Genomic DNA, 16,034 nt, shown 5'->3' with positions numbered 1-16,034 from the left:
CTTTCAGTCTCCATTTCCTGATCCTGCTCACTTTCTTTACACTAATCACTATCTGAAATTATATAATTACTTGTCTATTGTCCTCCTTCGCCATTAGACTGTAAGGCTCTTCATAAGGGCAGGCAGTTTGTTGATTGTTAGATTCCCTGTGCCAGGCACACAGTAGCCTCACTAAATACTGTTGAATGAATGAATGGCTGTCATCCATGGCAGTGTTTCTCAGCCTGAGGTCGAAGTATGCATTCATTGAAAATCCACAAATTCTCCAAAAACTTTTTAGAATTTTTGTTATTTTGATACTAATCTAAAACAAGATTATGACTTCCCAAATGAGCACCTTAAAACATGAAGTTTTGAGTGCCTGCATTCAGGTAGAGTTTAGGATTTTGTTTGTATCAGGTGAAAACCAAAGGACATCACGACAAAACGTGTAGATAAAGATTTCACAGTCATTTTGATAGAGTTGGGTCATCGCATGGGACACAAGAGCCTAGACTTGCCAAACTCAAAAGAACTAGGACTTTACCTGCCAGTGCCATATTCCAGTTAGAAATAGAGATTGCACAAAGCACGCGTGTGTGTGCACACACAAACACACACTTTGGTATATTTGGAACTTAGTAGCTGTACGTGAACTAGTAAATACCCAGTAAGGAATTGTTTTATGGTTTCCAGCAATAATCAGATTAGATACTATTTAATTAAGATGTTGTACTTAAAGTGGGGTGTGCCCGATTGGCTCAGTTGGTGGAGGATGTGACTTTTGATCTCTGGGTCCTGAGTCCATGCCCATGTTGGCTACAGAGCTTCCTTAAAAAGAGAATGTCAAATACTCAAAAATACTGACCCTATCTTATAATGAGTGACTGCTTTACAGTTATCAGATGATACTCAATTAAAACTGACATTCCAGGGGCGCCTGGGTGGCTTAGTCAGTTAAGCGTCCGACTTTCGCTCAGGTCATGATCTTGCAGTTCGTGGGTTCGAGCCCCGCATCGGGCTCTGTGCTGACAGCTCACAGCCTGGAGCTGCTTCAGATTCTGTGTCTCCCTCTCTCTCTGACCCTCCCCTGCTCACGCTGTCTCTTTCAGAAATAAATAAAACATTAAAAAAAATTTTATTAATAAAAATAAAATAAAATTGGCATTCCAGGATTTGTAGCACTAGAATTTTTATTGAACTATGTGATCTAATCTTCTCAAACTAGCAGCAGAAAACCTGGAAGGTATTAATACAGTGTATTTGTGCAAACAGGTTTCATTTGCATCGACATTATTAAAGTAAACATACAGAGACACATTTAATATAGGTCAGAAATTGCATCTTAAGATTTATAAGCCTAACAGTTTACAATTCAAATTAACATTAATTTTAAATGTCTAGACCAAACAACCAATGTGTATGGGGCAGGAGAATGCCCGTCACTGTGTTATATCACTTTCCCTTCTTCTTTTTTTTTTCCCTTTACTTAGGACTCAAAGGGATTTGGGGAGTAAAAGAAAGTGAAATTCCAGAGTTTACTGAAAGAAGCACTTTATCCTCATCCCAGTAATAATCTTGAGTTTTTTTAGAATGGCCTGATCTCTCTGTCTGAGAAATTCCCTAAACAGTCTAATGCAGTTCCTTTCATGGGTATGACGTAAAGAGTCAGAACAAGCATTACTCGACACATTTGTTTTATATGTATAGTCTCATGGGACACGTGAGTGGGTAAGGGAAGAGCAGCGGTACAAGGCAGCACCCTTTCTTAGTCCTTTAGATAATTTACATGAATCCTTGCATAATATTCCAAGATATAAGTGTGTTATAATTATGATGTACAAGAATATAAATCCAAGGCAATCTGCAAGCAGGGGTTTTTATTGAGGTTTTTATTGAGGCGCCAGATATTGAAAATTATGCGTAGACTAAAAGCATCAGCACTAGGTGTCAGCAGATCACAACATCGCAATTTGGTCATTGGTAAAATCACAATAAATGGACAGTGTGTCTTCATGACCCGCCTTGCCTAGCGTTTTCCCCCTCATAGGTTACTTTTCAGCCTGGCATTTGCTAAGTGTGCTCCACAAATTCTATGGCTACTAATGGGCATCATGTTGAGGGGAGGGTTCTACAGTGAAGTAAGTTTAGGAAACCATGAGTCAATAAAGTTTTCTTCTTTTTCTATTGAGGACTTTTCAGAGCCTTTCTATGCTGAGGACGCAGAGACTCCAGAGAAAGAGCAGTGATGCCTCCAGAAGGTCTAGGGAGAAGAAAGGCTTAATGGCAGGAGTCGGCTTGCAGCGGAAGATACTAGAATGTATTGCATTTCTCATTTTGCATGTTATTTTGTTCGCAGTGTCCGTTTTGGGGCAGTCTGGCTGTGCTGGCGGGGGTACCGGCTGGTAATGCCCACGCCACGCTCGGCCCTGTTATTCGTAGGTGGCATTTCTGCACTTTGTTTGCCACAACAACATTTGAATTGGTGTCAGAGGCACACATTTTTAGGAAAAACGGACACCGAGGGATAGCGCCTCTCATCATGCCCTCTCCTTTCATCAGTGTGCTTGAAGAGGAGTTAATGCTCACCATTTTCTCTGGCAGTTTTGGAGGTTTTTTTCCGTTTAATGTTTTAATCCAGCTGACATGTATTTTTGCGTAGGATGTGAGGGAAAGATTCAACTGATTTTATTTATCTATTTGTTTGATATTGCAGGCTACCAGTTGTCCCAAAACCTTGCATTAAATATGTTTTTGGTTTTGTTTTCAGGTCCAGAACCCGTCCGATCAACTTACCAATAAGCTCAATGTATAACACTGACCAATATGATTGGAGTGGGAACGAGCGAGAGGTATTCCAACTTGCCCCATCCCCACCCTCCTCAAAGGGTGTACTTTGAAAACCATTGGAAAAACTCACCCCCTCATAAAAGGCTTGAAATGCCCCGTCTGTAATATGCTACATTAAAATGTTTACGCATCTCGATTATTTTTCTGCCAGCCTCATACTTTAATTTATGGGAGCCTAGGACCTTTATAATTTACAAAAGAAGAAATTGAAACATCTTATAAATAACAACATGAGATTTTGGGAGACCCGTAAAATTAGCATATTCCTTTAAAATGTCTATTGTTGCAAGAGTTGACAAAGTCCCTTCAATATATAGTAAAGATTAACTTAGTAGAACTATATAGTGGTTGATAATATGATAATGTGTGTCACAAGTTTACAATGTGGATGTTCTTTGATTCACTAAATCACTTATAAGATTTAACCCTAAAGAAATGATCAGAAATGTATGGGGAAATTTTGATATTGCTTATTAATAGTATTGAAAATGTTCCAGATTTCTAACAGCGTGAGACAGGTTAAGTGGACCCTGGCACAGCCGTAAGATGGAAGTACTCGTTGGCCAGCACAGTGGTGTTATGAAAAGAGAATTGCCAGGGCACCTCAGTCAGGTGAGGTCTGACTTCAGCTCAGGTCGTGATCTCACAGTTTGTGAGTCTGAGCCCAGCTTCGGGCTCGCTGCTGACACCCTGTCAGTGCAGAAGCTGCTTAGGTTCCTCTGTCCCCCTCTATCTGCTCCTCGCTCCCCGGCGCTCTCCCCAAAATAAATAGATATTTAGAAAAAAAGAAAGAAAATTACCTTATTGAGTACTTGTGACGCATCTGGCACTGTACCAGTCACCTTTACTGTATTGTCTTAAGCCTCAGAATACCCCTGGATGACAGGTATCATTCCCATTCATAGAAGAGAAAACATTAGTTCTAACAGCTAGTGAAGTAGTATTGCTGGAATTTAACCCATGTCTGCTCTTGAACCCTTGTTCTTAATCACTGTCCTAATGATATGGGAAAATATTCACTACTTACTGGTAAGCTATTGTTTTAATGTAGTTTAACTGACATTAAAATAAGCAACAAGCAGAAAGCTTCCCCCTGGGGAGCCTGGGTGGCTCAGTTGGTTGGGCGTCTGACTCTTAATTTTGGCTTGAGTCATGATCTCACGGTTTACGAATTCAAGCCCTGTGCTGGGCTCCGTGCTGACAGCGCGGAGCCTGCTTGGGGTTCTCTCTCCTTTTCTCTCTGCCCCTCCCCCGCTTTCTCTCTGTGTTTCTCAAAATATATAAATAAAAACTTTTTTAAAAACCCACAATAACTTCCTCCTACATAAAATTCGTTTCCAAAGTTACTTATGCTTGGTAATGCTTCCCCCCAAATGAATCTACCTTTACACATTTGGATGTGGGTTTTTTTGTATTTTTTTTTTGAAAAATGTTTTAATGTTTTATTTATTTCTGTGAGAGAGAGAGAGGGACAGTGTGAGCAGGGGAGGGTCAGAGAGAGAGGGAGATAAAGAATCTGAAATAGGCTCCAGGCTCTGAGCTCACTATCAGCACAGAGCCCGACATGGGGCTCGAACCCACGAACCACGAGATCATGACCTGAGCCGAAATCGGATACTTAACTGACTGAGCCACCCAGGTGTCCCTACACATGTTTTTAAAGTTGATTTTGGAAGTCTTGAACGCCTGGTCTAAGAATTCAAACAGTACCCATGATTATAAAGTTGCTGCACCTTTCACTGTAAATTATGTCACTAGATATGATTGTATACACTCATGGAATCTTTTTTATGTTCCCTGTATTCTATCTCTTCTTGCTCTGGTGTCAACTTCTAGAGGAAGCGAGGGGAGGGACCTGTGAAGGTCCGCAGGCTAGCTGTCAACCCAGGAGTCCCCCGTGTGTGTGGTGTAGCGCGGTGGTTAGAAGCACTGGTTCTGGACCTCAGCTGGTTAGACGGGAGTCCCAGCTTTTAACTGAAAGTGTTTTCATTAAAATGAAAGTGGTCATTGTACCTCATAAGATTGTGATGAGGATTACACTAATTGATGATGTAAAATGCTTAGAACAGTGTCTACAACGTAGTAAATGCAAACCATCAGCTATTGCTATCGTAAGGATGATGATGCTGATGCACATGTGCACAGAGGGGGAAGAGAAGAAAAGTAACTTAAGAGTGTCTACTATGTACCACATGCCTCCATGATCTCTCCATGTGATCCCTTGGATACTTGTATTCCCTTTTTTTTTTAAAGATGAGGAACTTAAAATTCAGGGTGATTAAATATGGAAGGAATAGAATGAATTGTTAGACCCATTTCTAGGACTAAGGACAAGATAGACACTGTACGGTGCTTGATCAGGAGATAGCAACCGCTGAGGAAGGAGATGAGCCACAGGCCCGCAGAGCCACACCGCCCTTCGCGACCGAGGCGCAGTGTTGTAACTTTCAGGACCGAGTGGGTGCCCAACCCAATCTGGTATCAGAAAACTGTGCTTTGGAAATCCAACTGTTTTTACACTGGTTGTATTTTCTGTAAATATTTCTTGTTTTGTTTTCCTTTTGTATGTACTGAAATTATTCCTGAATCACCAGTCTGTCTCATTGGTACTCTGAAAGGGCAGAAAGGAAAAAGGAATCTTGGGGTGTCTTCTGCCGGAACTTTCAGGGAGAACATGGCAGACACCAGGTGGCCTGGGCTTCAAATGCCGGAAGCCCAGGAGGGAAAAGAAATGCAGGGAAGAAAATCCTCTGGGGAAGAGGCTTCAAGCGTGTTCTCTGCTCTAACCTTAGAAGGTTTTGAACAACATTGCCTAGAGAATGGCCTTTTACTTACTCATCTGTCCAGCATGACTCATCCCCAAGAGTGTTGAGTAAGTGAAATTTTACAGTATTTACGTTTCTGTGACTTTAATAAACATGGTGACGTGGAAAAAGCACGGACTTTGGAATAGGACGGGCCTAAACTTAGTGCTTGTGTAATTTGCGCTAGTTAATGACTTCTCTGGGCTTCCCTTTGCATGAAATAGGAATAATGAAATCTCTTTCACAGAATTGGTATGGAAATTAAATGAGGCAGCAAAAATGAAGGTAAACCCTCTGGCACGCGGAGGCCCCCGTGCCTTTCCTTTCTCTGTCACATTGTGGGTTTGGAGTGAGCATTTGGCCCCATCTTGTAGCTTTTTTATACTTTTCTACTATATCCAGGGCTTTGTTTACAGTGAGCATCCTATAAATAGTGACTTGACAACATGGGCAGAAACTGAATGATGGGTCCATACTTTTCGGTGTGTCTTAATGTTTATTAATCTGTTTATCCTGTCACAGAGAAAAAGTGCCAAATGTAGATAAACAGGATGTGGAGCCCGGGCTGCAGACTCAGGCAGCTGGTTCCTGCACAGGCCCAGCAGCTGCAGAGCAGAGTGGGGGCCACGCCCGCGGCCCCTTCTGGGCGCCCAGCCCCCTGGGAGCTCCTGATTTCAGGCCACACAAAGGCAGTCTTCTGTGGGGGAACCACCGACTTGTCTCTTCTGACATCAGGGGTTCCTCTTACAATTTGCTATGCTTGATTTTAATTGTTTTCTTTTTATCGTTTAGTTATTAAATACTTAAAAGGTAAAAAAAGATAATATGGCACACCTGGCTGGCTCAGTCGGTTAAGTGTCTCTTTAATTTTTTAAAAAATGTTTTTAATTTATTTCTGAGAGAGAGAGAGACAGCGTGACCAGGGGAGGGTCAGAGAGAGGGAGACACAGAATCTGAAACAGGCTCCAGGCTGTGAGCTGTCAGTCAGCACAGAGCCCGACGCGGGGCTCGAACCCACAACCTGTGAGGTCATGACCTGAGCCTAACTCTGATGTTTAACCGACTGAGCCACCCAGGAACCCCAAGCGTCTGGCTCTTGATTTAGGCTCAGGTCACTCATGATTTGTGAGTTCAAGCTCTGAGTTGGGCTCTGCGCCAACAGTGTAGAGCCTGCTTGGGATTCTCTCTCTCTCCTTCTCTCTCTGCCCCTTCTCTTTCTCTCTCTCTCTCTCACTCTCTCTCTCTCTCAAAAAATCACAAATGCTCTCAACACTTTACCATTATTATTATTTGTTATCTGGAATACTGTAATAGCCTCGTAATTGGTTTCCCTGCATTTACTTCTCTATTTTCTATTCTTCTTTTCTTCAAGTTTATTTTTTTATTTTGAGAGAGAGAAACGCATGGGGGAGGGGCAGACAGAGAAGGTGACAGAGGATCTGAAGCGGGCTCCGTGCTGACAGCAGAGAGCTGATGAGGGGCCTGAACCTAGGAACCATGGGATCATGACCTGAGCCGAAGTCGGACATCCAACCAACTGAGCCACCCAGGCGCCCCACTATTTTCTGTTTTCCATAGAATAACCAAAGTGGAGTGTGGTTCTGTAAAAGTACAATTTACCACTTCATTCCTCTGCCTAATATTTTCTAACATCAGTCACACTTAATGAAAATGTCTTTCCGTGGGAGCGCCTGGGTGGCTCAGTCAGTTAAATGTCCAACTCTTGGTTTCGGCTCAGGTCATGATCTCGTGGTTTTGTGGGTCTGAGCCCTGCATCGGGCGCGGCTGACAGTGCCGAGCCTGTTTAGGATTCTCTCTCTCTGCCCCTCCCCACTTGCTCGCTCTCTCGAAATAAATAAAATAAACTTAAAAAAGAGATAATGTGATACTTCTTTACCCATAAATTGATATTATTGTAATTGCTACAAATCTTTGAAATTATAACATAATTTCAGACTTTTAGAAAACCAGAAAAAATAGCACAAAGAGTTCCCACACACTTTTCACACTTTTACCACGCTTGCTTCTCCTTGTCTGTCTATATTATGTATGCAGATTATTTTTTGGACCACTTAAGAGAAATTTCCTTTCCTCTTCCTTCAATGCTTTCCTCTTTTCCTCCTTCCTTCTTTCCTTTCTTCCTTTGTCTCAAATAAAACATTAGAGCTCATGCTTCCCTGCTTCACCCATCCCCTTCTATCTGACATGCTTTTGTCTTTTTACTACATACGATTAGATCTAAAGATATTGAATTTTCATTATTTGTTGCGAATTGCTTTGTGATCCTGTACATGGTGCTTTTACAGCTTTTCCATAGAACCTGAAAAAGAATACGTACTTTTTAAATGAGCCAATAGCGGTGAACCGCTTGCAACAGTGCCCGACCCATCATCAGTACTAAGCAGTGTGACATCTTTTAGATAATCATGTGCTGTACAGTCATAGATAAGTCTACTGGCTCAGATTTCTTAACTGTCTTATTCAAATTTTGTAGGCTTGAACTTTCAATTTTTATTTAAAAATTTGTTTTTACTTACTTATTTTGAGAGAGAGAGAAAGAGAGTGAGCATGAGCAGGAGAGAGGGAGGGAGAATCGCAAGCAGGCTGCTCGCTGTCAGCATAGAGCCCGATGTGGGGCTCAAACTCCCCAACCGTGAAGTCATGACCTCAGCTGGATGCTTAACTGACTGAGCCACGAGGCACCCCCTTGAGCTCTCGTTTTTGAAGAAGTTTGCTAAAATCTCCCCGTGATTGCGGATCTCTACATCCTTGTGTGCGTTCCGCCAACTTTCGCTCCCTGGCAGAGGAGTGAAATCCTGGCCAGTCGTCTGCAGCCACCCCTGTTAGTGTTTCATCACATAGCAGAGAACTAGGGTGTTAATCAGGGCCCTGACTGAACAGAAAAAGCATCACAGGGAAATGGAAGTTTATGCATCCAAACCTGCCGAGAATCACAGTGACCTTGATATTTCCCTTTGGGAAGGCTGCTGTGCGGCCTAGTCATCATTTGCTACACTCTGATATTTCTCTTTTCTAATGCCCTCCACCGTTCCCACACTACACCCCCCCCCATCCCTCAACCATAATTCCTCTGAAGTTTAAGACGATGTTTTTGGATAATACTCACCAAACTTCCTCTCTCTAATATTTCAAAACTAAATTTCAATATCCCTATAGTTATGGGACTAGAAGCTTAGGAAGAAATATTTCTTAATGGATTCACTAAAAATTGAATATTGTTGGCTATATCATGGTAAACAGAATACGCATGAAGAGTGAGAAAACAGATATGAAATACGTAAAACCAAATAAGTTGTGAAAACTGCTAAAAGAAAAAATAGCTGTTTCTAGAAGGGAGAAAGTGGTGGGGGCGTGTCCTGTGGAGATGCGTTGAGGGAGGTTGTTCCAACAGGGCGCCAGGTCTGGGAAGGCCGTGCGCCAGGGCGGAACTTGGCAGTGAAGAGCTGAGAGAAGCCGGTGAGGAGGGACCGGGGTGAGGAGCCGGGAGGTCTTAGGAGAGACGCGGGCTTGCCCGCATAGGCCGCGTGAGCCACGTTAGAGCTTCTGATTTTATTCCAGAAACTAGAGTCAGTTGAAGGGTTTTAAGCAGAGAAGGAGGTGACTAGATTTATGATTTTAAATATAACTCTAGCTAGAAGGTGGAAATGACTACAGAAAATCAAGAATGGAAGCCGGGATCCCATTCACAGCAACTTTAGCAAGTGGCGGCTTTGGTGAGCTCAGAGCGTGTTGCCCTCTCGTCAGAGAGTTTACTAAAACCACAACGGCAAATGAAGCCGACTTTAACTTCATCTGTAAAAGATCGTTTGTACAGTTTGTGATGACCATCATAGACTCTTCACAGGTCTGGAAGGTCTAGAGTTATAACCATAACTCCACCCCCAATTTAAATTTTGTGGGTATCTTGTGAGAACTTTTTATTTTGGAAAATTTAAACTTTCATTCAAAAAAGTACGGGGGTGCCTGGGTCACTCAGTGGGTTGTGTCTGGCGCTTGATTTCAGCTCAGGTCATGATCTCACAGTTTGTGAGTTTGAGCCCCACGTTGGGCTCTGCACTGATAGCAAGGAGCCTGCTTGGGATTCTCTCTCCCTTTCTCTCTGCCCCCACCCCCCAATTTGTGCACACACTCTCTCTCTCTCTCAAAATAACTACACTGAATAAATAAATAAATAAATAAAATACAATTAATTCCCATCACCTTGCGAATTACTTAATGATTGTCAAGTTTGCTGACATTTACTTCATCTGTCACATTTTGTTTCTTCCTTTGATGAACTATTTATTTTTTTAAAATTTATTTATTTGATTTTTTGTTTGTTTTGAGAGACAGTGAGAGTGTGTGCGAGCAGGGTTAGAGGGGCAGAGAGAGAGGNTTTTTTTTTAATGCTTATTTAAGTTGAAGGGAGAGGGAGAGAGAATCCCAAGCAGGCTCTGGGCTGTCAGCGCAGAGCCCAATGTGGGGCTCAAACTCCTGAACCATGAGATCATGGCCTGAGCCAAAATCAAGAGTCGGACACTTAACCGACTGAGACACCACCCAGGTGCCCCCCTTTGCTGAACTATATAAAAGCAGATTCTAAATATATAACTTTATCCCTTCATATATTAAGGATCCACCTCCAAAATATGAACATTTTCTCACCACAAAGCCATATTCACAAAATTAACAATTTATTGCTAACATTTAATGCCAGTTCCATAACCAAATATCTTCAATGTCTCAAAAACGTCTGTTTACAGTTGGTTTGGACAAATCAGAATCTAAATGAGATCTGCAGAAGGCATTTGGTCGTTAAATCTTTTAAGCCTCAATCCACAGCACTGCATTTTTGTCTTTTTTGGTCTTTTTTTCCTTTTTTAAAATTTATATTCTTGACCTGTTGTAGAAACTTGATTAGTTAATCCTGTAAAATGTCTAAATATTTCATGATAAAAACCGTTTTTAAAAAACGGGATAAAATACGGTGTTTGAGCCTTCAAACTTCCAGGAAGCCAGACCATCTCTCTGGAATGTTCTTTGAAGTATCTGGCGTACGACAGTCGGAGAAGCGCCAACACATATAGCGCAAGCGGCTAAATAAGAGTGCTTGTGCTTACGGTTTCAATTTTATCTTTCAGTCTTCTCAGGTTCTTGACCTGCTCACTCACTGTGATTTGCCTGCTGTTATAAAATTAACAGAATCTGAAAATAGCTGTTTCTCAGATGTTTTTGAAAGCAATTAAGATAATGCATCAGTTTGCTAACCTCGGCCTTTTTACACTTCAGGTATTAGAAAATAAGAAATGGCTGAACTGGGGGTAGCATCAGTAAAAGCCAAGTTTGGTTCCACTCTAAGGACGCACGGAAGAAGCAGTGACCAAACAATACATGTTTTCTTCACCTCAATGTCAGCCTCTCCGAGAAGGACGACTTTGATTTCTTTGCTATAATTAGCCACTGCTGCCAATGGAGCAGAGTCTTATTACTTGCAGTAAATAGAATTAGATCACGCGTTCTTTTGGCTTTGTTGATTCAACAGGTTATAGTGAGTGCATGGACATTACTGACAATTATGGTTATGTAAAATGTTGACATTAAGGAAAACTGGATGAAAGGAACTCTGTGCTATCTTTACAGCTCCTCTGAATATAAACTTCTATCACAGTCAGACATTTTAAAATATTAGTTTCCTCTTCTAAATGACTATCTTAAGGGAATGCATGGTTATTCTGTTAATGATGTCATTGGTTTAATTATTTTGGAAGCCCCTCAACTGGAAGATTGTAAGAGATCTGAGGAGTTATCTAGTCCAGTCTTCCAACCGTTCCAGAGAATTCTGCTGTGTACCATAATTTAATTACTACTCCAGTGGTTAATATTTAGGTTGTGTCCCAAATTGTCCCTTTACAAAGTTTATGTGAATTTTTTACACATATATCTTAAGACATCTGAGGGATATTTCAGTACTCCAGATTCAAAAAGTAGAATTACGGGGTCAAAAGAAACACACATTTAAAGTATTGATTAAGTCCTTCCAATTTGCCTTCCAAAAGGCTGTATGCTTCTGCCAACAGCATATGGGCAATACTAACGTGGGACGCCGTCAGTCTTACATTTTTGCTGTTCTGATAGGGGCCTGCTGACTTTGGGGCAGTGTGAGCAGCTTGTCCCCGTGGGAAGAATATTTTACCAATGACATACTTTAGAATTAACACGATGATATGTTTTATTATTATTTTGAACCCTCCTTCCCGCTGACTGCTCACACCACCTATCCCCCTTCTCTGTGCTGCTGCTAGGGACNGTATATCCACTTACAAACAGTGACACAGTAAGTAAATGTATGAAAAATAAAGTCCAAGATTATGTAATCACACTCATTTGGTGGGAAGGAGAGGGGATCATGACTGTCCTCCCTGTTTTCTAACATTCTGTCATAGTGTTAGATCATCTCTGTCATTTAAAAGAAAAGGAGAGGAGCTCCTGAGTGGCTTAGCTGGTTAAGTGTCTGACTCTTGATTTCAGCTCAGGTCCTGGGATCGACACTGCCCTTACAGCATGGAGCCTGCTCGGGATTCTCTCTCCCTCTCTCTCTGCCTCTCCCCAGCTTATACATGCACTCTCTCAGAAAATAAACAAACATTAAAAAAAAAAAGAAGAAGAAGAAAGAAAGAAAAGGAGATAGATTTCCACAAGGGTGCTAAGACCATCCAATGGAAAAGGACAGTCTTTCCAACAAATGGCAGTGAGAAAACTGAACACCACATGCAAAACAATGAAGTTGGACCCTTACCTTACACCATTAAAAAATCCTTAACTCAAAATGTATCAAAAACCTAAACAGAAGACCTACAATTTTTCTTTAGGAAAAAAAAAAAAAAAAAAAAAAAAAAATCTTTATTTGCATTTCTCTGATTAGTAGTGAGGTTGAACGCATGCTTATTTGTTTATCGACAACTTGTATTCCTTTCTCTCTGAATTGCCTATTCATTTCCTTGGTCAGTTTTATTTTTATTTTCTTTTTCTTATTTTAAAAGAATTCTCGATATTTGATGAATAATAACTCCTTATTGCCCAGGTTGCGAATGTTTTCTGTGTGTCACTCATCTTTTAACGTTATAGTCTCTTTTGCTATTTGACAGTTATGTTGGTGTTTGGCAGAAGATACAAGTGAGTTTTCATTTCATTTAAATTCATTTAAAATTAGAAATACTAGGAGCGAAGGAATACATTTCAAAAACCTATCAAATTTCAAGTGGGACATCTACTGTGCAGGGAGTAATGCTCAGGATCCAAGCAAAGCATAGCAAAGCTTGTGAGTGGGCTCCCTGGACTTCCTCCACTTGCCTCCGGACTCCCATCCCTCACCCCGTATTGCTCCCCTGGGGATCCCAAGGAGAGAAGGATGACCATAAGGAAAGGCATCGCTCTTTACAAAAGTGTTTAATCTTCACGTAATCTTATTAATCCATCATGGCTTCAGGTTTTTGTGTCTGGCTAAGGAAGTTCTTTCCTACCCAAAGTTTGTAAAGATATTTTTCTATATATTTTTTTACAAATAGTTTTATTGTGTTGTTTTTTTACATTTAGATTTTTAAATCACCCATGGTTTATAGGTAGTTAAGCCAATTATCCTTCTGCTGTTTCTGTTGAATTATCTAGTCTTCCCCCACTGATTTGAAATGCCACCCTGAGGCGTATCTGGCTGGCTCAAGTGGTAGACATGCAACTCTTGATCTTGAGGGTTGTGAGTTCAAGCCCCATGTTGCCTGTAGAGATTACTTAACAATAAGATAAAAAAAAGAAAAGAAAAGAAAAGAAAGCAAGAAAGGAAAGAAATGCCACCTTGAGCACATGTGAAATTCTGTAAGTATGAATCTGAGTTATTTTCTGGACTCTGCTCCATTCCATTGACCTAGTTGTCTTTTTCTGATCAGTACCATAATACCCTATTTACTATATAATTTTATAGTTCTTTTAGTGTCTTTTTTTAATTTTTTTTATTTATTTCTTGGAGAGAGAGAGAGAGACAGCGTGAGCAGGGGAGGGTCAGAGAGAGAGGGAGTCACAGACTGAAACAGGCTCCAGGCTCTGAGCTGGCAGTCAGCACAGAGCCCGACGCGGGGCTCGAACCCATGAACCGCGAGATCATGACCCAAGCGAAGGTCGAAAGTCGGACGCTTAACCGACTAAGCCACCCAGGCGCCCCTCTTTTAGTGTCTTATAAGCCAATTCTTATTTTGTTTCAGTTGTTTTTCAAAACCTTCTTGGCTATTTTCAAACACTTACTTTTCCAGATAAACTAGAGAATCAACTTTTAAATTTAAAAAATTCCATTGGGATTTTGATAAAAATTACATTTAATTTACGGATCAATATGGGGAGAATTGGCTTTTAAGAAACATTGCTTTTTATCCATATATGACTCTCCATTTGCAAAAACTGATACATCCTTCAGTAAAACATGATTTTTAATGGGTTTTGAATATTTTTTATTTTATTTCTCGGTTTTTTGTTGTATTATTTTTTTCAATGTTCATTTTTGAGAGAGAGAGTGAGAGAGACAGAGACAGAGCATGAGTGGGGAAGGGGTATAGAGAGAGGGAGACACAGAATCCAAAACAGGCTCCAGGCTCTGAGTTGTCAGCACAGAGCGCAACGCAGGACTCGAACTCACGAACCGTGAGATCATAGTTGGACGCCCAACTGACTGAGCCACCCAGGCACCCCAATTTCTGGGTATTTTAGAGTTGTGATCATTATGTGTTATTTTTCTATTATATTTTTGAACTGGTTCTTCCTAATACATAGTAAAATTATAATTTTTGTATATTCTTAAAATTTTTTTAAATGTTTTATTTATTTCTGAGAGAGAGAGGCAGCGTGAGCAGGGGAGGGTCAGAGAGACAAGGAGATACAGAATCTGAAGCAGGTTCCAGGCTCTGAGCTGGCTGTCAGCACAGAGCCTGACACAGGGCTCGAACCCATGAACTGTGAGTTCATGACCTGAGCCAAAGTCAGACGCTTAACCGACTGAGCCACCCAGGTACTCCTATTCTTTTGGTACTTAGTGTCTTGCATTACTGTACTTTATTTATTTAACTTTCCCCTATTTCTGGGCATTAGGTTGTTCCCAAGTTTTGAGGGTCATAATTAGCATTGCTATAAACATCTCTAAACAGGTAATTTTTTCTCTTTAAATTTCTTCCCACAAATGGAAAAACAGATTTAAAGGGTGTATGGAACTTTATGGCTCTTATTACATATTGCTCTGAGTAATCTCCTTAAGGGCTAGACCCCTTTCCAATTCTGCCTGTAATAATAGCAAATCAGGTAATAATGATGAAGATAACGACGACGAGGATGATGAGACTGTTGGTAAGAGTCATATTATGCTCTGGGCTTCCCATGTCTTTTCTCATTTAATACTCACAATGAAGCTATAATATGCTCTTGCTGTCTCATATGGACAGATAAGGAAACTGAGGCACAGAGAGAGAGGTTAACATCTGCACTCACAGCTGGTGGGAGGCAAAGTCAGATGTGTTGTCGTCCATGGCCAATACCTTCTCCAATACCCATAGTTTTTAAAAAGCATGTTTAAAGTTTATTTTGAGAGAGAGAGAGAGAGAGCAGGGGAGGGGCAGAGAGAATCCCAAGCAGGCTTCACACCAGCAGATCTGAGCCTGACTCAGGGCTCAAACTCATGAACCGTGAGATCATGACCTGAGCCAAAACCAAGAGTTGGATGCTTAACCAACTGAGCCACCCAGGCACTCCATCCAATACCCATACTGTTTATTTTTTCATTTACATTGGAAGCTTAAAAAGGCATATAAGAGCTGAAAGTTGTTTTACTTTTCATTTCTTAACCAAGAAGTAGATTGTTAGATAACACACTTGTTAAATCTCTTTTTCATCTCCTTTGACCACTTATCCAATAGACTGGTGATGTTAATTAGATATTTGTAACAACTCCTTCTAAATTGGATAGAAAGTTTTAAAAGATTATATATTTTTCCCATATGTTTACAAATAGTCTTGGGTTTTACTGCCCATTGATTGTTCCTTTCCTCTATTCTATGTCTTCTGTAAATTCTTTTTTTTAAATAAATGTTTTAAGTGTATTTATTTATTTATTTTGAGAGAGAGCGAGAATGAGCATGGGGAGGGGCAGAGAGAATCCCAAGCAGGCTCTGTGGAGGCCACCCAGGTAGCCCTTCTGTAAATTCTTCTTATCCGAAAATTCCATTACCAGCATAGAGAATAGTATATTAAGTAGTACTTAATATAGTATTAATTAATTATACTATATATATAGTATATATAGTATAATTAATTAATATAGTATTAATTAAGTATACTTAATATAGTACTCTTATGCTATTCATACAGCGG

General features: G+C 40.7%; 1 protein-coding gene across 13 annotated transcripts in view; it reads left to right on the top strand.

Annotated features, from left to right (window-relative positions):
* Positions 1-16,034, top strand: part of LOC144221319 (uncharacterized) — a 28,987-nt gene that overhangs the window by 7,924 nt on the left and 5,029 nt on the right. For 5 of the 13 annotated variants that reach the window (XR_013332023.1, XR_013332024.1, XR_013332021.1 and 2 more), the window contains 2 exons: positions 2,172-2,299; positions 2,750-2,965. Coding sequence is in view for 3 of the 13 variants with exons in the window: in XM_077751793.1 (XP_077607919.1) it covers positions 2,172-2,299; positions 2,750-2,781 (160 nt within the window). In the remaining 10 variants the exon portion in view is untranslated. Of the gene's footprint in view, positions 1-2,171; positions 2,300-2,749; positions 2,966-10,922; positions 11,937-16,034 lie in introns of those variants that run through there. The other 8 variants (XR_013332029.1, XR_013332027.1, XR_013332025.1 and 5 more) reach the window with 6 other exon arrangements.

The sequence above is a fragment of the Crocuta crocuta genome, unplaced genomic scaffold, assembly GCF_008692635.1.
Source record: "Crocuta crocuta isolate KB4526 unplaced genomic scaffold, BGI_CrCroc_1.0 scaffold20, whole genome shotgun sequence".
NCBI lineage: Eukaryota > Metazoa > Chordata > Mammalia > Carnivora > Hyaenidae > Crocuta > Crocuta crocuta.
This window is presented reverse-complemented; position numbering and strand designations above follow the sequence as displayed.